The sequence below is a fragment of the Anomalospiza imberbis genome, chromosome 15 (assembly GCF_031753505.1).
Source record: "Anomalospiza imberbis isolate Cuckoo-Finch-1a 21T00152 chromosome 15, ASM3175350v1, whole genome shotgun sequence".
NCBI lineage: Eukaryota > Metazoa > Chordata > Aves > Passeriformes > Viduidae > Anomalospiza > Anomalospiza imberbis.
In genome coordinates this window covers 11,930,772-11,952,761 of record NC_089695.1, presented here as the reverse complement: position 1 = coordinate 11,952,761, position 21,990 = coordinate 11,930,772, and the positions used below count along the sequence as shown (strand labels likewise).

The 21,990-nt window shown below is 51.7% G+C and overlaps 1 protein-coding gene across 4 annotated transcripts in view; it reads left to right on the top strand.

Annotated features, from left to right (window-relative positions):
• The window catches only part of FLT4 (fms related receptor tyrosine kinase 4), a 57,612-nt gene that overhangs the window by 12,809 nt on the left and 22,813 nt on the right, over positions 1–21,990 (top strand). For all 4 annotated transcript variants that reach the window (XM_068205901.1, XM_068205900.1, XM_068205899.1 and 1 more), the window contains exons 2-8: positions 8,565–8,661; positions 14,473–14,744; positions 18,419–18,531; positions 19,416–19,578; positions 19,821–19,960; positions 20,661–20,829; positions 21,381–21,498. In XM_068205901.1, coding sequence (XP_068062002.1) covers positions 8,565–8,661; positions 14,473–14,744; positions 18,419–18,531; positions 19,416–19,578; positions 19,821–19,960; positions 20,661–20,829; positions 21,381–21,498 — 1,072 coding nt within the window. The remainder of the gene's footprint in view (positions 1–8,564; positions 8,662–14,472; positions 14,745–18,418; positions 18,532–19,415; positions 19,579–19,820; positions 19,961–20,660; positions 20,830–21,380; positions 21,499–21,990) is intronic.

The window sequence follows — 21,990 nt, the reverse complement described above, 5'->3', positions numbered from 1 at the left end:
TACTTGGTCATCTGCCTCGTAACTCCATCAGGTACAGTGTAAAAAGCAGTGGATTGTACTTTCAGTCCATCGTTTCCCTTTAATCACTGATGGGCTGCCATTTCTTCTCAATGGCCCAAGAGGGTTCCATGGGTTTGTACCCATGCTGCCAGAGGTACCTCAGCCCAGCAAAGCCCCTGGGGTTGCACCTGGATAGTCACAGGGTAGAATTAACATCTGAATCCTGCAATGGTCAGGCAACTCCTGAGCAATCCCAAAGAGATGAACTGGAGGGAGCAGCAATACAAGCCTTTCCCAAGACATTTGCCCAGAGATCCCAGACCCCCAGGGCCCCCATGGGATGTCCTTAGCCCATCCTGGCCATGCATTTGTGCTTATGCCAAGTAGTGGAATTGGACCAACACTCATTTCACACAAGCTATGGACCATCCTTTGCATCCTTTTGAGTCAGAGATGTAATGAACGGTGTTAATTGCTGATATCAGACCCTAAAGCCATCCGATCCCTCTGCTCCTTCTACACCACGTTAATCACACCCTGCTGGGGCAGCGAATGTGAGCAGGCCGAGACTTTGAAAGACATGAATTAAAACAGGAAGAGAAGCAACCTGACAGTCCTTACGATGTGGGAGGATAATTTTAATTGAGTTTTGCAAGGGTTTAGCCGTGCAGTTAATAGGGGCCACTGGAAGAGGGCTGGTTATGTATGCTAAGCAGAACAGCTCACCCAGCACTCTTGCAGAGCCACGGCAGTGGCAGAGTGGGAGCTGCCACAGGCATTTGGGTAGGTCTGAGGATTTCTGCCCTTAGGGAGTGAATCCTGCGGACAGAATAGGTCCTGTTCCTGTCTGAAGGCGCTGGGCTCCCCCTCCCCTCCCTGCGCATCCCGCTGAGCCGGAGCTGCCCTCTGAAATGTCAGGGAGAGGAAGCAATCCTTGGCTTGTTAGTTTCTACAAGGAAATAAAACACACAGATGGCTCGAGCATCCTCTATCTCAAAGGCAGGAAAAGGATTCTCCGGGCAGGAGCAGGCAGCCAACAAACGCGGAGCGATCCAGGGAATGGAGGACCAAACAAAGCAGCGTCTGGCCAGCCCTGGCCCGCAGCAGAAAGGGTGGGCCGGCGGCCACCGAGGGGAAACCAGCCCTCTGAAGTGCCGGAGCATCCCTCGCTGGAGCGAGGGCAGCAAACAGGCGCTCCCCTGGGGCCCGGCGAGGCTGCTGACAGCAGAGATCCTGGAGGAGGTCTGCAGGGTGGCCCCGGCTGACCCGCTGCCCCCGGCCGGACATGTGGCTACCTGACACGGGCTAACTTTGGCTCAGGACGGAGCCTCTCGGGGAGGATGGAGCAGGGAGCGAGCGCGGGGGGGCACACGGGTAGGGAGAGGAAAGACGGCAGGAGACAGAAATGCAAACATGGCCTGACAGCCGTGGGGCAGGGGGAGGGGAGGAGGAAAAAGCAGGGTAAACCTGGCAGGATGGAGCAGGAAACCGGGCTGGAGCGAGCAGGGCGATGGTGAGATAGTGCTTCCTGCCGAGGGAGAGCGGCAGACAGATAAACACTCCCAGACAGGCGCTCGCTGACCCCTCTGTGCGATGCTTTGGGATGACGTGGTGCTGGACCCTGGGGCAGAGCAGGGACCAAAAACAGGTGAGAGCATGGTCAGGCATTGGGTGTAGCCGTGCTCTGCTGGCCAGGGCAGCTGGCTCGGAAATACCCTGTTAGAAATCCCTGCCTGAAGGCACCAAGGGACCAGGGATACACGGGTAACTTTGCTTCTCAGGACAGCCCATCTCTTGAAAGTGGTTTCTGCTTTTGAGCTGCTCTGTTTCTCTTCCCTGATAGACACCCAGCTTGGAAGATGAAATGTTGAAGGAGCCCAGAGACCTTGTGCCTTTTTTCACCCCATTACCCATCAGTGCAGGTGGTTACGAGGTACCAGAAAAGAACCAATTAATTAATCAGCCATGAGAGGCTAAAGAGACTTGTTGGGGTGCATGCACTGAGGCCAAGCAGATTTTTGGACTGAGGCCTGCTTAGCCAGAGCCACAGGCACTGGGTGTGCAGCTGTGGAGTGCCAGGGGCTGGGGAAGCAGGGAATGCCCAGCCTCAGGGTAATTCTGCTCTGGCTGTGGCTTCTGCTGGTGTTGTGACCATGCTGCTGCCATGTAATGTGCTGCTTATTTCTCTGCCCACCTCATCCCACTCCCCACCTGGCTTCCAGGCAGGGGTATGCGTTGGATGGGGTCTCCCCTGGTTGCAGATGCTGAGCTGGAGGAAAGCCCTGTTCCTTCAATCTCCAAATGCCTTGTCTGTTTGGACACATGTCCTTCCTCCTCACCTGGCATCGCTGCAGACACAGGATGCTTAGGGTATCTCCCTAAGAAAAGCATTTCCACCAGCTCTGGTGGTCCTCTGGTGGCCCCTTCCTCAGCCCTCCTGTTGGTTCCTGCTCAGGGGGCTCCCACCTCTAACTTGCCCACAGGTGTTTTGGGGCAAAGATGACGTCTCACACTACTGGTGGTGGACAGGAAGGATCAGATACCCAATAATGATGGTCACCTCTGTGTTTGTATTGACCGAGTTTGTATAGTTATTTTTCCTTTCTGTCCCCTGAGAAAGGACACATGTCCTAATTGAAGCAATGGAATATCTGATGCTTTGGGAAAGTCCCCACAAACTGGTGAGGATACAAGTCTGCTCCACTTTGATTTGGTGTTGTGGAAGGGCTTTGAGGTCCATGGACAAAAATGTGTAGACCAAAGGACCAATGCCTTGCCATTGGCACTGCCCACCGTGAGAAGGGGAAGGGTGCTGCCCAAGGCCTGAGTGAGCTCCTGGTGTGTGGGTTCAGTTGTGGGGCTGGGACTGTGGTGGTGCTGTAGCACAACAGCAGGATCAGAGAGGCTGCTCCTGCACTGAGAAGCACAGCCCCCCTGTTTAACCCTTCTGAGGCAGGTCTGAACTGAGGGTCAACCCTGAGTTATGGGACAGGGAACATCTTCCATGAACCCATAAAAGAAGGCATCTGCTCTCTTTGTCCTTGTGCACATGCATAGTTTTGAGGTGATTTTCAGTTTTCTATCATTATCTTTTTTCATTTGTTCATTAGCCTATTTCCATCTCTGTTTTCCTCCCATCTTCACTGTGGGTCTGGGTGGCTGTCACCCTGCCCTGGCAGTCCTTGGGCACAGGCTGCTGGGCAGAATCTGCTCTATTTTGGTGTCAGTTCCCACCAATGTTTGGGGCTCACTTTGCCTGCTGTGAGTTTGGAGAAAAGACCCGGTGTTTCATCCCTACATCGGCTGGAGCCTGACATTTACTTCTCAGCCTCATGTGATATCTCACCTCTCTGCAAAACAAGCCTTCCTCCCTGCTGGAGAGCACTGGGAGGAGGAAGAGGAGGAGCTGACAGCCCTACTTCAAATTTCCCCTGCTGCTCTGCCAGCTGCCTGCTCCTTGTGTGATGTGACACTCCGCTTTGCCGCTCCAACCCACAGTTGGATGCTTGCCCCGTGCATGAGAACAAGTCACTCTATGGGGGAACTTCAGCCCTGTAGGTGGGAATTTGGCCTGGCTCTGCCTCCAGCACGTGGACTTCCCACATGTCTGTGGGCAACCGCAGGTCCTCCAGCACAAGGGCAGTGAGTTATACCAGCACAGGGCAAGTGGGGAATTGTAAGTGGAGCAGAGAGGAGAAACGGCACTTGAGGTGCTGGAGTTAGTTCCCGTGGGGCACATGCAGTTTTGCCAGAAAATGCTGCCGATTCAGACAAGTCCAGCCTGGAAAGCAGGAGAAGTCTACAGAAAGAGCAGAGCAAAGCTTCTCCTCCCTCTGCCCTAGTGCTAGCTACTGCTGCTCTTTTGAATAGTCCCTATTGGCCAGAGAGGTACCAGAATTTTACTGTTGGCTGTTGAGGAGCAAAGCTTTGCTCACATAGTAACTGGTGCTAACAAAATTTTCCTTTTTAGAAAGTGTCCAAATCTTGAGTTCCTGCATTGCTTCATTGAACAGATGCTCATTGACTGGGAGTTTTTGTCTGAAAACAGCAAAGTAGAGGTGGGGTGATAGCAGGGTCAGGGGAACTTTGCTGGGGGAAAGGACACTCTTTTCCCTTCCAGCCTATCTTTTGCCCCAGTACAGCACTGGGGTGGGCAGACTGGGCTGGGCAAGGTGCAGGGAGACAGGCCTCACCTGGAGCAGCTTTGCTTTGTGCGTGTTTTCTTGCAGCTCTTGTCACAGGACCCCAAGGTGTGGTGGCAGGAGCATGAGCTGGGCCGGTTAGCTGGGGACATGTGGTGGCTGTGACCAGAGCGATGCATCCCAGTGCTGGGGAAGGAAGTCAGCGAGAAGGACAGAGTGTGAACAAAATCCCTCTCCGGAAAGGCGCCCTGTTAATCAGTCAGCGGGGCCGACTCAGCAGAGAGGGAGGGAAGGGGAAGCAGAGAGGGGCTGAGGTGGTGTGTGGGGGCTTGGGGGAGGATCCGGTGCAGGGCTTCCTGTGAGTGGAAGCAGATGGGCAGCAGGAGCTATGTTGTGCCATACTGTACCATACCATGCTTACCTTGTCCTACACACAGGCTTTGCTCTGTTCCCAAAGCCATGGCACGCTGTGGCAGTGTTGGCTCTGGCACTGATGCTACTCTGCAGGGATTAAGCATCTGCAGCCTCGCAAAACAAAATCAAGCTCGTGCGGGGCTTTCCCACATGCCCAAGGGTGGAGGGAAAAGGTCAGGCTGTGGGATGCCTTGGGGTGGATAGCACTTTCCAGGATGAACGTGACTTCCCCACGAGGTAGGGAGAGCCCTGGATGCAGGATGCAACTGAATGCAGCAGTGGTGTCAGGGTGCAGAAAAAGGTAGAGGGGCCTGAAAATGAAGCAGCCACCAGTGATAAGGAGAAGGCCCGCAGTGCAGCCTGGCCCCTTTCAGAGCCATGCACTGCAAGATCAAGGCAAAGAAAACTGCTGGGAAATGTGATTCTCTGGAAATAGACAAGGTGTGACTGGCTGTGGGATCCTGCTTCCTCTCACCGCATCCCATCAATTCCCCTCTGTTTATTTTAATATCCTGCTGCCAACTTGCTTGAAAAAAGCTGCAACCATCTTGAAAAAACAAAGCCAGAGCTGCTGCATGCCTTTTTAATTACATTAATGCTCTCCCTGCGCAAGGGCACAACTGGGTGTGCAGGAGAAAGCGGGAGCTGCTTGGAGGGCTGAGGAGATAAAGCATCACAGGGGTTGGAGGTGGGGAAGGAGGGACTCAGAGGAGAGGAGACGCTCCATGCTCTGGAGACATCTCCCTCGCACCCTGGGATTTGCCAGAGACACAAACCATCTGTGTGTCGGCTAGCAGAGATTTAATGGCCAAACCCAGCACCAAGTTCAGGGCTGGGGAGAGCAAAACACAGGAGAGAGCCACGTCAGGGCACATGCTCCCTCGGGGAGGGAAAGGGCAAGGCCAGCAATGGGGTGGATCCATCTGGCAAGCACAGAGTGATAGAGAATTTTTGCAGGGAAAACTTATGGCTTTGAAGATGATTTTGCAGTCTGGGAATGGGTCTGTGCATCCCTTTGCCTGTTCTGGATGCCATGGGTGGCTCTGGGCATCGGCATCCCAAGATGCCAGGCATCAATGTGAGTAGTGGGTCCCCAGCGCGAGCCAGTGCAGGGAGTCTCCAAAGCTCCAAGCAATCCAGGGCTGGTGAAGAGGCTGGATGGCCTCGAGAGCTGGCCCAGCAGTGCTGCCAGCAGCAGGAGTGTCCCCAGCCCTGAGCCACAGTGCTTTCGGAGTGAGCAGTGGTTCCTTTTCCTGTTGTACTCACGGAGGGCCATGGACAGGATGCATCTGCAGGAATCCCACAGCCCCAACCTGCACAGATCGTACTTTTCCTTTCTTCCCCTCCACCCCCTGGTGTTGTTTGCTAACAGGTCACCAGGCAGCACGTGAAGGGAGGCAGGGGGTTATTTCTGCCGCCGTCCTGCTCCCCCCAGCCCCGGTGGCGGGGCACAGCATTGGCCAAGAGACTTCTGCCACCTTGGCACTTATTTAGTGGTTCAAGCAGAGGGACCATGCCAGTTTTAAGACCTAATGCAGTGCCTGTTGCAGCCAGCCCTGGAGCTGGCCATGCCAGGGTTTTGGGGATTACCTTTCTGCTTGCTGCCCCAGAGCACAGACAGAATGAGAGCTTTTGCTGTCTCCAGCCAGCCCTATGAAAGCCATTATCTTCTGCATTTTGGGCTGAGCACTGTCGGGGGGACAGGCACCCCCAGCAGCTCCCTGGGACGATGGACAGGGAAGCTGTGGCCATCTGGAGAGCAGTGTTTGCACTGGGATAAGTGTGTCCGGCATTAATAGGAAATGCAGCTTAGCAGACAGATTCCTTCCCCCGCCTCCTTTTTTTAATAAACCTTGTTACATTTTGAAGGGATTTTACAAAAAATGCGGTCATTTATTTTCACAGCCCCAGGGCACATTTTTTCTGTGTGACATCTGACGTCCCCTCCTTCGGGAGAGGGGAGGTTGGGGGCACGAGGCAGGGTGTCCTCCATGGTGGCCGAGCACCACGCAAGCCCCAGGGACCACAGTGACCCGTGTGTTGAGTGACAAGTGATGGCTGCTGCTGCTGTTGTTGTTGAGGGAGAGCTGTCTGCAGGACAGGCCGTGGCAGCGGGACACGCACACAGGAGGTGGGCCAGGACGGCCCCTGGGCCGAAGCTCCTTCGTGTGGGCAAGTGGAGGGGAGGCGGGAGATGGCGGGGGGAGATGGCTGTCACCCTGCTGTTGCCATGGGGGCAGCCATGGGGACACCACCTCAGAGCCGCGCGCAGGCGGGAAGGAAGTGGAGAACAATTGGGGAGAACAAGGCCGGCAGGCCGGGCCTGGCAGTGCTGGCGGTGCCGCTCCGCACGTCCCTCACCGCCGTGTCCCCCCAGCAGCCTCTCCTGGTGGCACTGTGGCTTCTCCACCGGCCTGGATCTCCATGTCACCCCTGTGTCTGAGAAGCTGGTGGCCATTTGTTGTCTTCTAGGTCAGGGTTCCCCATGGAGAAACATTCCTAGAATCATTGGATGATTAAAGTTGGAAAAGACTTCTAAAATCATCACGTCCAGCCATTAACCCAGCACCATTGTGTTCACCACTAAATCATGTTCCCAAGGGCCACATCCACGTGTCTTTTGAACACTTCCAGGGATGGTGGCTCTAGCACTACCCTGGGAAGCCTGTTCCAATGCCTGACTGCCTTTTCGGTGTAGAAACTTTTCCTAATATCCAATATTAACCCCCCTGGTGCAACCTAAGACCATTTCCTCTCATCCTGAGGCTCTCAACCTGTAGTCCTCAGGTCACAGTTCTAGAGGAAAGATGTTACACCTGCTTGTAAAACATGTGGAGACACCATATCTCTGAGACCTCTCCAACCCTGCCAGATCTCTCTGATACCTGGATTTGAATGTTACAAGGGAAGGAAACAGACATACACAGAACACAGTTGCAAAAAACCTCATGTTTTTGTAGAAAGTCAAGATAGCAGCATATTTTTGCATTCTTTTCTTCCTTAGCATTTAGCACCTACCTGAGTCACAGCCTCACATTCCATAACATTTTCCCCCCTCTCTATTTCTAGTTAGTTTGCTTGTTTTTGCAGTCAACAAGACTTCTTTTGAATTATCTCACATCTCCAGAAGCTGGAGTTTTAAGATAAAGATCATGAAGTAACGACAGTTGGCAACACTGTGCTGATGAAAAACAACAGTAGTCTCTGAGGGTAACCGGTATTTCGAGATGTTTTGTCCATGAGGAGCTCACTTAGGGTGCCTGTCTGGCATGCCAAAGATGCAAAGACACAAAAAGTGGGACTCTCCCTGAAAAAAGCTGGAAGAAGAGCATGATAAAGTTTAACTGCCTGTCCCTGAGCCTGGATAATTTCACTCCTAGAATGCCTGTCTGGTGGGCCAGGGAAGGGGGCTGCTGCAATCCATTAAGGTTGGTCCTAGTCAGGTGAGTGCACCTGAGAGTACACACAGGAGAAGGGCATTCCATTAATGCCTCTTGGCTCTGGAGAGCATCTCAGTAAAACACATTTGTGGTACCTAGGCATCCCTGATTTGTCCTCCTGATTACAGAAAGCTACATGTGTATGGAAAAATCTTGTGCCAGACTCTCTCTGGTCAGCAGAGGGGATCATTTCAGAGCCCTACTCCAAGCAAGCCCAATATCATTCAGCTGGTGAGGAATGGCTACAGTTGAATTCCCCAATTTCTGATGTTCCATTCTTTTTTCTGGTCCTCATCCATGCTAGGCTGTCTATCAAAGCCCAGGGGCTGTCTGGCCCTGGCCCAAGAGCTGAAGAGCTGCTCACTGGAGCCAGGAGGGATGTAGGCAAATCTCTTGTGTCCCACTGAGCCAGCATCAGCTACCTTGTACAAGCAGACCCCAAGGAGATGTTGGCTTCTGGAGCCTTTGCCTCTCTCTGGGCTCATGGCACCAGGATGCCTGCTGCCCACAGTGCTGGGCCCAGGCTTGTGGATCTCTGCATCATCCCCTCTCTCCTTTCTCTCCACAGATCTGGTGAGCAGCTATTCTATGACCCCTCCTACTCTGAGCACCACCAAGGAGGAGCACGTCATCAACGCCAAGGACACGCTGACCATCACCTGCAGGTAGGCACCAGCAAGTGTGGCTTTGTCTGCTCTTACCTGGTGAGGGTTGGAGGACCAGGCAAGGAGAGCCCACTGGGGACACCTTGGCTGCAGTACTCCAGCAAATTAGCATGTGTGACTACATCCCCCAAGTGTGAATTAATCTAATTAATTGAAAAAGAAGCAAAAGACATCTCAGAGGATTCAGTGATAACCTCTGCTCTAGTCTTTCAGAGGAGAAGAAAGATAGAGAAACATTTTATGTGATTTGATAGCTTTGCTGTAAGCTCTTCAGGGAAATTGGTCTTCCTGACTGTCCTTGTCTTTCTCTGATGTTCCTTATTCTCACCTCACTGGGGCCACTGAGATTGAAGTTCTGGTTTCTAAATCTAGTGGGACATTTGGGGGACACTGAGAAATATCCTTGGGAGAAGGCAAGGCTGCAGTTAGTGGTGGCTATGAGAGGCCTCAAACTTTTCCAGGAAGATGGGATTTAATGCTCTCCCTTTATATATGTGTGTGAAAAGAAGCCCCAGCCAGGCCAGGTGAATAACTGTGAGAGGAGCTGGAGAATCTCTGGTTGTTTTGGACACTGTGGCTCTGAGAAGATGGTGTGTCTGAACTGATTTCTGTGTGCTGGGACACTTGGCTGTGCACATTTTCTGGACTATCTCCTGTCTCAGAAAAAAAAAAAAAACACAAAAAAAAAGAAAAAAAAGAAAAGCAACAAACAAACAAACAAAAAAAAAACCAAAATAAACAAAACCCATAAACAAGTGGGAGAATTGCCCAAGGTCAATTTTCCTGGAGTTTCCCTTCAGCAGCTGAAAACAGATCCATGCTTGGGATCTGAATGCTGGGTCCAATGGGGATCTAAATTCAGCGTGGGCCTCAAATGGGTGTTTCTCAGTGTTATATATAACCACAGAGCAATTACTGCAAACACTTGGCTGGCATTGTGTTCATGTCTTGTCACAAACATATTTAACTTTTCCTGGAACAGATGGCATTGCTTTTCCTTTGTGAATCAGTTCATAACCAAGGGAGAAGGACAGAGGAAAGGTTGTTGATATTAATTACTGAACTGCTTTCACTCGGTCTGGGAATCTGAGTAGTTGTGGGCTTTTTTTTCATCCGGTGCCTTGAGGAGCCATCAAGAGTGCTGAGATGTAGGAAATGTGTGAGTTGGAGATCTGTCCATGACTGACTGGGCAGAGCTGCGGTCAGCCATAGAGCCACTGTGGGAGCATAGAGGAAGAGAAGGGAGTTTGGGGATTCCAGTGCTCTGCCGTGGAACTTTTCTCCACAGAGGGATGTGGGAACTGGCACTCTCTATTAAAACATTGAAGAGGTGAGATTCGGTGAGGATATTCTGAATAAACTTAGAATCAGGGCAGACCCTTTCTCAACAGGGGCCCAGAAAGGGACACAGCAAGCACTTTCAAGACTGTTGTCTATAGATTGAGCCAAGTTTAAAGGACATACTGAAGTTAGAGGTGTGGTAAAAGAGTCTTCTGCCACTGTGAAAGACTGAACTGGCCAGCTGAAGAGCACAGGATCATCTGCAAACAGCACTAAAACCCACGTACCCTCTGCCCATATTGCTCTTTGCCTCTGCATCCTGCTGTTCCAGATGTGCTCCTTGGGGCTGTGCAGTGTCCTTCACACCATCAGCAGATAGATAAGTCTCAGTATCTCCTGCATGGCTCAGAGTATTCCCCTTTTCTTTCTGAGCTCTCAGTCCTGTGTTTGTCTGTCTTGAGGAGAGGACTTTGACTGCAGGACACTTATTCGTTTGAATGAAGAGTAAATCTTTCCTGGTCCCTGGATCTCTAATTACACCCAGCTGCTTCTCCAACCTCTTCTCTGGACCATGGCCCACCCTGGGAAGACCTGGCTTGTGTTAATGGGAGCTGAAGGGAAAAACATGCAGACCACCAAGAGAACAGGCAAAGGAGAGGGTGGTGGGGCAGGGTAGGGCAGAAACAAATACAAAATCAAATCCAGGATTCAGGGATTTCCTGCTGAGCATCGTGTTGGAGGTGACTTCAGTTTGACCCTGGTCTTCCCTTGAGAGCAATGTCCTCTGGCTGCTCTTCGAGCTGCCCTGGAGCCAGGAGTACGGGCTTGCTTGAAGCAGTGCTTCAGCAGAAAGATGAGCTCAAAACCCCCGTGTAAGACTCCCTGGAGACCTTTCAAGCTTCACCCACCGAGCGTGAGAGCCATGCAGCCAACTGTGCTCTCAGGCTCCCTCGCAGCAGCCTGGATCTCAGACATCCCCAGCTCTGGTGCTCTGCTCCTGCTCCACAGCCCACCAAGCCTCATCAGTGACCAGAGCCCGTGCCAGGCCATGGGACAAGCAATGCCTCTGGAGCTGGGCATGCTTACAGACACACAAAGGCACAACACACACAAGGAGCCACCAAATGCTGGGGCTCTGCTTTTGCAAATGCCATCACATGCAGTACTGTTCCCTTGTTACCCAGCACAAGGCACCCTTGAGGAGCCCAGACAGAGCAGGGGACCCAGTGCAGGAGCATTCCCCAAAATAGAGATTGTGCCAGAGCTGGCTGAGAGCCCCAGGGATGTTTTGATCCAAGCATGTGGCAGAACAGGGGGAAGGGGCTGATGCTCAAATGGACAGTGTAGCTTTTATTAGCTCCCATTCCTAGAAGGAAGGAAAGAATATTGTGAATCTCTGCATTCATGCCCTCAGCAGCCTGCATGGGGGGAAAGCAGAGAGCTTGTGCTGTTCCAGCTCATGAGCATTGGAACAAATCCCACAGGAGCCAGCTGCACAACAGCAGAAACCTCTGGAGGGATCATCCCATCCCACCCCATCCCATCCCATCCCATCCCATCCCATCCCATCCCATCCCATCCCATCCCATCCCATCCCATCCCATCCCATCCTGCAGGTGTTTGGCACACAGGTGAGGAGCAAACCAAGGAAAAGAAGGGTAAGGATGTCCTTTGCTGCCCAGTGACCTGTTCCCAGAGCTGACTCGCAGATGTGCAAACCCATCTGTGGCAGAGAGGAAATATTTGACCCCGGAGCCCTCTTGGCTCCCATGGAGGAAATGAGCACTGTGGCAGAGCTGAAGGAGTCTGAGGATAATGTAAAGCCCCACAACCAGTGCTCTGGAGCAGTGTCCAGGAACACACAACACCTGCTGCTCTCTTCTGCTCATGTGTGGCTGCTCTGAACATCCTCCATGGTGCTGAGGGGAATCTGGTTTATCCCAGCAAAGCCACAAAGCCACAACCAGCTTTGCCCATCATACCGTGCATGGGAGTTTCAAAGAGGATTGAAGAAGAGGGGTGCCAATTGCAACATCTCCCTTGAAAAGCATCTATCCTGAAAAGATTGAGGGAAAACAGCTGTGGAGAAGACTACAGTACTTTTTTTTTTTCCAGCTGGCATCAGCAGGCTCCATCACCAAGAGGCACATTATCACTGAGCTGAAAAAAAAACAACTTGGGAATAAATCTTGGAAGGTGACAGATAGGAGAGAGGGAACTGTCCAAAACTGCTGCTTGGACCCTTCCCCAAATGCAGGGGGTCGATTCAGAAATAAATCCATGTGAGTCTGGCCTGCCCTCATTCCTGCATTCTTCTGGTCCTCTTAACACATCAGTGACACTAACTTGGACTCACAGTATTGCCCACACCTTCTGTGTCCCCACCAAGCCTATGGACATATGAAAGGAAATGAAAGCACATCTGAAAGGAATGCCTGGGTTGAGCTGCCCACGGGCTGGCTGGCATGTCTGCGTGCACTGGCCCATCCATGTTTATATAAATACGTGTCACTCAGCTACTGCAGGCCTTGATGGCTAATGGAACAAGCAGATCTGATAATGTGTGAAAATCCCAGTAGGTAAACAAACAAAAAGCGGAAACGCTGGAGACTTTCACAATTACCCTCCTACAAGTGGAGTGCCAAAAATGCCTGGTCTGAAGCTCTCAGCTCTGGGCTGAAAGCGGGGACAGCCCCATGGTCTGTGCCAGTGCAGTGGGGCTGTGGACACAGCAGCAACAGCTATGGCAGAGGCCACCAGGTGTTCCTGGTTTAGTGATCAGTTTCACTGTTATTTTCTGTGTCATGAATAGGATGCGAAAAACTCAAAATTCAGTTCTTATTTTTACTGAAGTGTTCATGAGACTCTGGTACTTGGGAGAAGCTTGCCTCTGCTTCATGAACACAAGCTGCCAGAGCTGTACTTACAGTCCTGCCTCAGGCACTGATGGCATCTTTAGTGAAAGCAGAAGTTTGAGCTGGGTAAGAGGGGCTATGTGGCTGTCCCCAGGGGTTTGTCACTGCCTCCAGAGCCCTTGTGCTTGGTAACATGGGAAGAATGCAGCACACTCTCTCCAAACTCATCTGCAGCGAGCTGGAAGAGAGCAAAGTCTGCTCTATCCAGGGAAGATAAATCAGCTGCTGAAGACAAACACAAAGGGGCAGGTCTTTCCCCCATGCTTGGACAAAAATCCTGTCCTCATTGCATCTGAGCCATTGTGCCCTCCAATGGCACCTAATCTCTCTTCCTCCTTGCCTGTCTAGTGATGGTCACAGTCGGCCTGTGCCTAAAAGTATCTGCCCACAGAACTGCCCTGTGTGCCAACACATCTATTCCCAGCTTGCATAAAAGATGAATACAGTCTCCCCTCACAGAGCTGTTGGTGCTGACAAAAGGCCATTTTTACCCCACAGCTGTCTCTTATGATGGCTTCTTTTTCCCCCAGTTTCTCTTTTTTTTTTTTTTTCACATACTTAAGTGACTTTCATCTATTTGGCAAACTTTCAAGTGGGGGCTAGGCCTTCCTCTGAAAGGGGCTCTGATTTCACAGAAGGAAACTTCCAGTGTGGAATAAAAGCTTGTTTTGTTTGTAGTAAACAAGTGCAGTTATAACAAGCTACAGTGGCACGTGTGTGCACATGCAAGCTCCTGCTCTGGAGATCCTCAGCTATATATAAATACACACGTGCGTGTTCTGTCTGGGGCTTTCTTGAGTTCCTGGACTTTTCTGTCTGTCTTTGGGCTGCTGGTGAACAGGCTTTGTGGCCATGCCATCAGAGAGGTGTCTGCCGCTCAGTGTCTCTGCAGAGGTGGGAAGGGGTGGCAGCCCCAGGCCAGCAGGGGTTTTGAGGGGCTGCAGGGTGCTGTGCAGAGCAAGGGGAACCCCCTCCCACAGCAACTGGGAAGGAAACAGCTGGCAGCTGGCCAGAAGGCAGTCAGCTGAGCCTCCTCTTGTTTTCCCCTTGCTGTCTTTTATCCCTGACTCCCTCCTGCTTTTCTCTTTCTCGCTTTCTTTCCAGTCTGCTCTCCTTCCCCCATTCTTCTTCCCACTCCATTCATCACACAATGAGCCCCAGCCAGCAGCTACACTGAGCCAAGGGAAATCATCACATCCATGTGTTTCCCTAATAGCTCTGGACCCTTTTAATAATGTGAGGGAATAGAAAATAAATAGAACCTTTCCCTCAGGGCCCTGTGTGTTTCCCTGTCCTGGCATTCATACCAGTAGGACAGTGCCATGGGACAGAGGGGCTTGCTTGTGAGTGGGCCGATATCTTACAGCTTCGCATGGCCAGAGAGGTGGCCTGGGGAAGGGGATGGGCCTTTGGTTGCCCAGCACTTAGGGAATCTGGTTGCCATTTCCTTGTGTCTGTTTTTTCCCTTGGAGAATGGCCATTCCTCCATGCCTCAGCCCCAGAGTGGTGTCTGGCTGGGCCACGTGCAGGTGTGCAGAGAGTCACACAGAGCGATAAAACCACCGCGTTCACCATGCTCAGCCCAAAGCTAATGCTGCTTTTTGCCCATGTCTAGAGGCCAGCACCCTTTGGAGTGGTCGTGGCCAGGGGGCAAGGTGGATCCTGCTGGGAAGGAGGAGAGTGAGTTGGTGGCCTCAGCAGCCCCCAGCAGCGGCCAGGCAATCCAGGAAGAAGACTGCGAGGGGACCGGCGCGAAGCCGTACTGCAAAGTGCTGGTGCTGACGGAGGCGCAGGCGAACCACACAGGTTACTACCGCTGCTACTACAAGTACATTGATGCCAAAATCGAGGGCACCACAGCAGTCAGCACCTACGTGTTTGTGAGAGGTAAGAGCCGTGCACCTGCAGGCTGGGGGCCTCGGGGCAGCCCATGCACCAACATAATATCTGAAAGATGAAACATCTCAGTGTGCCTCCCAGGGTGGAGCATGGCTGCTGCAGCCTCGGGGAGGGGGCCAAGGGCAGGTTCCCTGGAAGTGCAGGGGACCAATATCCGTCCATGGTGGCAGTGCCTGGGATTCAATTATGTTTCGTCCCGGGGGCATCGCTCCAGTCGGGCTGGAATGCAGGAATTCAAGGAGTGAGAGCTCCTCAGAGACGCTCCATCACTAAATAAAGCACAGGAGTTATCTTCTGGGCAGCCTGGGGCTCCCTGAGGTGCTGGTGGCAGGGTTGGTAGTGTTTCATAAAGCTGAGACTGACAGGGAGAGGATGAGTGGTACAATCACTCCATGTGCAGCCTGTTCCCAGACCTGCTGGCCTGAGTTGCTCCACAGTGATAGATCCAGATGCTCCTCTCCACACTGTGCAGGGGCTGCCCATGCAGGCAGGGTTATGAGGTGTATTTTAACAGAGGAGAGATGTTCACCAGGCTTGGGGCTGGAACCTCAGCTTAGGGAGTGGCTGTGAGGCCAATACTCAGCGTCTCCGTGTCCCAGGGGGTCCTCCTCCGTCATCTCCCCCACTGCTCACAGCAGGCTCCAGCAAGATAAATGAACTCTGTCCCCTGGAAACAGTTGGCTGAGCTATTTCTCTTTCCACCCCCATTTATTAGTTGGTGCAGTTGTCATGAGCCAGGCAGGTCATGACATATAAGATGCATTTTTCAGAAGTCCCAGGGCAAAGCCAATTTTGCCTCTGCAACTATGCAGAGAAAAATGCAGGGGCAAATCAGAAAAGCTGGACAGCTGTTGGAGAGGAATTGAAGCCTGTTTGGGCAATTGCTTCCTCTTTCCATGGGCTATGCTGCCCACCCTAAAACAGGACACAGCCTGCCTGGATTTCAGACATCTGTGAGTTGGACAGGGGTGTTCAGACACTCTAGAGGGTTGTATTAGGATGGAGGCAGAGAGCTTCTTAAATACACTGAAAATGAGTACAACCCCACAAGCTTACATGCAGGGAGTGCTTTTGCAAGAACTGATTTCTTTGTGATCCAAGAAATGTCACTTTGCTCCCTGATCCACTTTCTCTCACCTCCAGCCTCTCTGCAGCTCAGGAGCTGCTCTCCTGTTTACCAGAGAGTGCACATGGTGCAGGGTAGGGGCAATAAATCCCACACTGTCAGGGCCCGTGGGACTCACAGCGCCTGTGGATGGCGTGTGTGCAACAGATCCTGCCAACAGCTCGCAGCACTGCTGTGCACATGGCTGCACAGCACATGTTCATGCTCAGTCCAATCAGGCTGTCCCCTCTTATGGTTATCAAGCGTCTAGAAAACCTCAGAATCTGCCTTTCCAGACAGGACAGGCTTTCAGGCAAGAGAAGGGACATGTCGGGAAAACTCAGGCGTATGGTAAGCACAGCCATTGCAGAACATTCAGATAAAGCCTGCTCCTGCTGAACTGGGCTGCAATGTGAGACTGTCCCTGGAGGGCTTGGAAGGGCTGATGTAAGTGTTGGGGATGTTTGGAGACAGGATGATCAGACCACAGGTTTATCCATCAAGCTCATTTCTCATGTTAAGGGCTTGGTGAAATTGCCAGGAACAGAATATCTGTGCTTGCCTGGAAAAATGGGTTCTTCTGTATTTTACCTGCAATTCAGTGGTCAAATGAACTCCCCATGCATGTGTCTCTTTCCCATGTGTCTGGTTAAGTGTGTATTTTATTACAACTACAGATAGCTCTGTAGACACAGAATGCCTCATCAGGGTAGGATAGGCTATGTACAGCCCACATCTCTTAAAGCTTAGCATGTATTAATGAAGAAGATGCTGAATTACTCCCATCCAACCCATTAAGGCAGTCTTAAGGAAATTTGTGATGTTGTCAGAGAGGGGAGTTAGTGCATGAATCACAAGCTCATTGGCAGCAGGACCAGCCCAGTAAATCAGTTCTTGGCTGCCATCTGAGCTTGAAGGGGACCTCAAAGTCTCTCACCTCTGGCAGCTGTGCAGTTTCTCCTTCTCACATGCCCAGGGTTTGCGAGAGGAATGAGGAACATGTTCACACTGAGAAACAAATCTGTGGTTTCAGAAGTCAGCAATCCTGTGGCAGCAAAAACCTCAGGAAATAAAGATAAGAGCTCTCTGGGCAATCCATGTTTTCCTAAGTTTCTTGAGTGTGGATTGTTTCACCTACTCTGTAGAAAAAGTGCTTCACACAGAGGAGAGGCCATTGCAGCATAAGTATCACTGAAGCAGCAGCTTTACAGATCAAAAATTAAGGGTTTATGCACTTAACAGTGGGAGCACTGTGTTGGATTGGGTTGAGTCCAATGTGATTTGAACAACAGAATCCCCAAGTGAGGATCATTTCTAAATTCATCTTTGACTTGTCCCTTTAGATGAGTCTCTTTAGGGGCTGGGTATCAGAGGGAAAGAATCTCAGGACAAATGGTTGTGCTCATGCTACACTCCCTTGAAATAATTTGTTTAGCTGAAACACAAGTGAACAAGACTAAAGGTAGGCCACTGGGATCATTTGGTCTGATTCCAGTGTACCAAAAGCTGTAAAATCTCCCCTAGCAGGACTCTGTGGCAGCCCAGCATCTCCCAGATGGAGACCCATCACCCCCTTATAAAGCCCCCTTCACCCAGGGGACAATTTCCATGAATAAAGCCCATCATGACCATGTGCTGGATGGACATTTACAGAGGAGAGATGCTGGCAACACCATGCCTTCAAGACATTGGGAACCAGTCTCTATTCAGAGCATCCTGTGAGGCATAAAACCTATGGAAAAGGGCAGGCAGGGGCTGATAGTAGAGAATAAATCATCTGTCACTGAGGCCACCAAGCAGTCTCACAATTCTTTGTCTCTTCCAATTTTGTCTTCATCCCCTTTACTCAGCCTGGGTCACTGCTGATTGTACACTGTCTCTGCAGAGAGTTTGTGTAACATCCCTGGCCTTGCTAAGTCATTTCATAATGCTTACTTCTGGGTGGTTTTGCTCTTCCTGTCAATATTTGTGCTTGCAGCAGTTGGGCGGCAGTGGGGTGGCAGCCCTGGAAAGCTCAGCTCATGTGTTTATCTGCCGGCCGGGATGGCTGCAGGATGACATCTGCATACCACTGCTCTGCGGATCACTTCCTCGCCAGGGAAGGTCGCGCTGCCGGCCGCGGCACTGGGGCAGCAGAGCCCCGCCAGCCCCACCAGCCCCACGCTGGGGGACACAGCCACCAGCTGGGCAGGCGCCGAGCCCAGGACACGACGCACTGGTTTCACAAAGGGTCAGGCTCCGGCAGAGACCTTGAGGGCTCCAGGAAAGGGGAGGTCATTTCCCGCACTGCCCAAATGTCACACAAGTGTTGCTGCACTGGTACCATGTTTAGTGCGGAGGAGCCGGCTGGCTTTGCATTCCCGAGCTCCAGGTGTCTCCTCTGACTGTCACATGTGGCAGATGGGGCTGAACAGCTCAACAACACTCCCTCTGAAAAGGTTGTGCCGTGAGTGCTGTGTTAAGAAAATTCAGAAAGCCTCCTTTTCTACTGGTTGTTGCCTTTTCCCAGTTTTTATCTTCTTTTTTAGTAGTTGTTCTCCTTGTATCTTTTCTACAGATTTTGAACAGCCATTTATCAACAAGCCAGAGACCCTCCTCATCAGCAACAAGGAGAACACTTGGGTACCATGTCTCGTGTCCATCCCAGATCTTAACGTCACACTGACCTCGGTGAGAGCTCGGCTGCTGGGAGACTGCACCGAGATGTATTGCATTTGTTCTGCATTTGTAATTGCCTGAGTGGAAGTGTGACAGGCACTGCCAGGAAAGGAAAATGCATGGGATACATTTTCCATGGAAAGTACAAGCCAGTGGCTTCCTCGTTTTATTTGCTGGTTGAAGCTGTGTTGTCCAGTTCCCTTGGGCAGATCCCACAGGTTTCCTGCCAACCTTGCTTCTCTTCTCTGGAGCTCTATGAAACAAAACAAGACTTTGTTTTAAATCCATTTCCCCAGAGCATCCCATTTGCCTCATCTCTGTGATCTACACCCCTCTAGGTGATCGGCATCCCCACAAGGGAGGAGGCTGCAGCCCTGGGGCTCATGACTAAAAACAGCTCTCTTATCAGTTTGCTTTTGCCTTTTTTCCCCTTTTTTTTTTTTTTTTTTTTTTTTTTTTACAATGCAAATACATCCTTCCAGGATGAGTGTTACTATTGTACAAAGGCCTCCAGGGACACTCTGGGGGCCAGGGGCCTTTCCCTTGCCCGGGAAGGACACTACCCAAGGTCAGCACTCATCCCGGTGGGGCTGATGTTTGGGACATCAGCATCAGTTTCCTCAGCTATCTCTAGAAATTTCCATTCCTGGAAGTCTCTGACCCACTCTGCAGACGGGGAGGCTCATGGTGCAGGATGCAGCTTCTTCTGGTAGAGGGGAGGCCACGATTCCTAGATGGCAAACCCTCAGGGGGAGAGGGCAGGAGGCCAGCACAGCATGATGCTGCATCATTTCTTCCCACAAAAGGGATGTGTTAGCCAGCATAAAGCCTGGGAGGGGTGGAGTGGGAATGTTGTTACCCTCTGATTTCAGTTGGCAAAATTTTGATTTTTCCAGCAAAATTTCTTCATCCACCCTGACGGGAAAAGTACTTTCTGGGACAACAAGAAGGGAATGCAGGTACCCACACACTTGATCAGGGACTTACTGTATGTCCACTGTGAGACTGTAATCGACAAGAAGGTCTTCAAATCCAATTTCTTCATCATCCATATAGCAGGTGACTATGTGGGAAGGTTCAGGGGAGCAGTTTGGTGGCTCTGAAATCCATCAGTGTGGCTCATGGGATTGTTATGGTCCTCTCTAGCTACACAGACACTGCATGGTGCTTATATCTCTTCCACTGTGTTTTGGACAGAGATACACCATGCAGCAGTATTCCTAAACCTCCTGTAACTGCACAGCCTGAGTCAAAGAGTTAACTAGATCAGAAATCTCTTTTCATCCCCTCTTCTGCATCAGGGAGTGAACTGTATGACATCCAGCTGTATCCCAAGAAAGCCATGGAGCTGCTAGTGGGAGAGAAGCTGGTCTTGAACTGCACAGTGTGGGCTGAGTTCAACTCTGCCGTCGGCTTCCACTGGAATTACCCTGGCAAACAGGTACTAGCAAGCTGAGCAGCTCCCCGTGCACTGAACTGTTACCCTCTGAGTTGCCCCCTCCTGACCCTTCATTGTTCCTCTTCACATCATTGGCAGGGCTCTGCTTCATAATCCTAACCATGCTGTGCCCTGGACATCTTGGACAGAGTGGTCTCCCATTTTTTTTCTCCTGCAACAGAAGGCAGACAGAATGAAGACCCCTTTTCCTGGCAGAAAAGCTCCCTCCTTGCTGAGGTGTTACTGCTCTGGGGCTCTTGATAAAACATGGACTTCAATTTCACCAGTGCAAATCCAGAGCAAATGTGATTGGTTTAAAAGGAACTACTCTAATCGTAGAGCCCTTGTTACCAAAAGCCTGTGAGATGGTACCTTCCCCACTGTGTTTTCCCTCTCTTGTATCCTCTGGCTTTTTTGATTAGTGTGACAGGGGAGTCCCTTGAGAACAACACTCAGTTCATGGGGCTCCCAGCCTGGTTCCTGGGCTACAAGAGCAAACCATGCTAAGATCTGAGCCCAGCCTCAGGCAGTCAGTACACAGAACATGTGCCCTTCCATCCCTGAGGATGGCAGTCAGTTTTACAGAAACCTGTCCAGGTAGAGGCAAGCACTGAGCATCAGGAATCACAGCTATGAAGGGCCCATCCACACAGCCTCATCCCATTGCTGTCTTTCATCCCCTTCTCTCTGTCATCTCCCACAGACGCAGCGAGCAGTGATCGAATCTGAGCGCCGGTCCCTGCAGACACAAACAGAGCTCTCCAGTATCCTGACCCTCCACAATGTCAGCCAGCAGGACCTGGGAAAGTACACATGCACTGCCACCAGTGATGCCCAGATGCTGGAGGAGAGCACTGATGTCATTGTGCACGGTACGGCACCTGCCAGAGCCCAGCTGCAGCAGAGTCAACCCCAGACTGCTTGGGCAGAGTGGCTCCTGAACCTCCCTCCACTCTGCTTTAGTGAAAGGCAGCCCTCCTCCAGCCCCTCAGCCCTCCTGTGCGCCAGCATCATGCTGGGAGCAGAGTCACATTCAGCAAGGTCCCAAAAGGGAGGGAGAGAGATGCCAACACCAAATTGGCCCAAATGCAGTGGAATGGCAGGACACATATCTTGCAGCCCTATGGCAAATGCAGTGCCCCTGTGGCATGGCTGGCCTGAGGGGCACCAGCTGCAGGTGCACAAGGCACCATCTGCTTTGAGTGGTTGTTTCTTGGCAGCAGAAAGCCACAGGGCAGCCCAGCCTTTCTGCATTTCCAGTGGTTTCCAAGAGGGTGATCTTCAGCTGCCAGGATCTCAGCTGCGCTGTCGTGACACCCAGCCCTGTCCTTGGTCCTTGCTGTCAGGCCCTGTGGAGAGCAGCAGAGCTTTGTGACACCCTGTCTCTTTGAGTTCTCCTCCATGGTCCCTTTTTTCCTTGCAGAAAAGCCTTTCATCACTGTGGAGTGGAGGAAGGGCCCAGTGATAGAAGCCACTGCAGGAGACGAAGCTGTGAAGCTGCCAGTGAAAGTCGTGGCCTACCCCCCACCAGACTTCCAGTGGTAACTCACCTTTCTTAGCTTGAGCCACTTTCTCCTTTTCTCTTTTCCTCTGTCAAATGGGGAAACCTAGCCCGGCTTCCTTGCTAGGTCCCTCTGCTGCCAAGATTGTCACAAATGTCACTTTTTTCTGCCCATGGGGGCCATTTCTCCCACGTCCTGGCTCTCAACTGCACAGCCTGGCTTGGCAGCTCTGCACAGCTGGAGGGGCCAAGTGGAGTTCCCACAGGAGCTGTCCCTCTTGCCCCTCTGCTGTGGCGATCACAGCTGCCCAGAGGAACAAGTTAGTGGGATGGGTTGTACACCTCATCATGCTGCACTTCCATTAGAGCTGACTGGAGATGGGAGCTTTGCACCCACTCACTGCTCAGGCAGAGCTACAACACCCCCAACCCCACACACATCCATATGACACAATGTGCAGACCCATAACCTGGGTCTCTCCAGAGAGGTCCTCAGTGCTAGCAAGAGGCATTCTGCACTCTTGTGGGCACC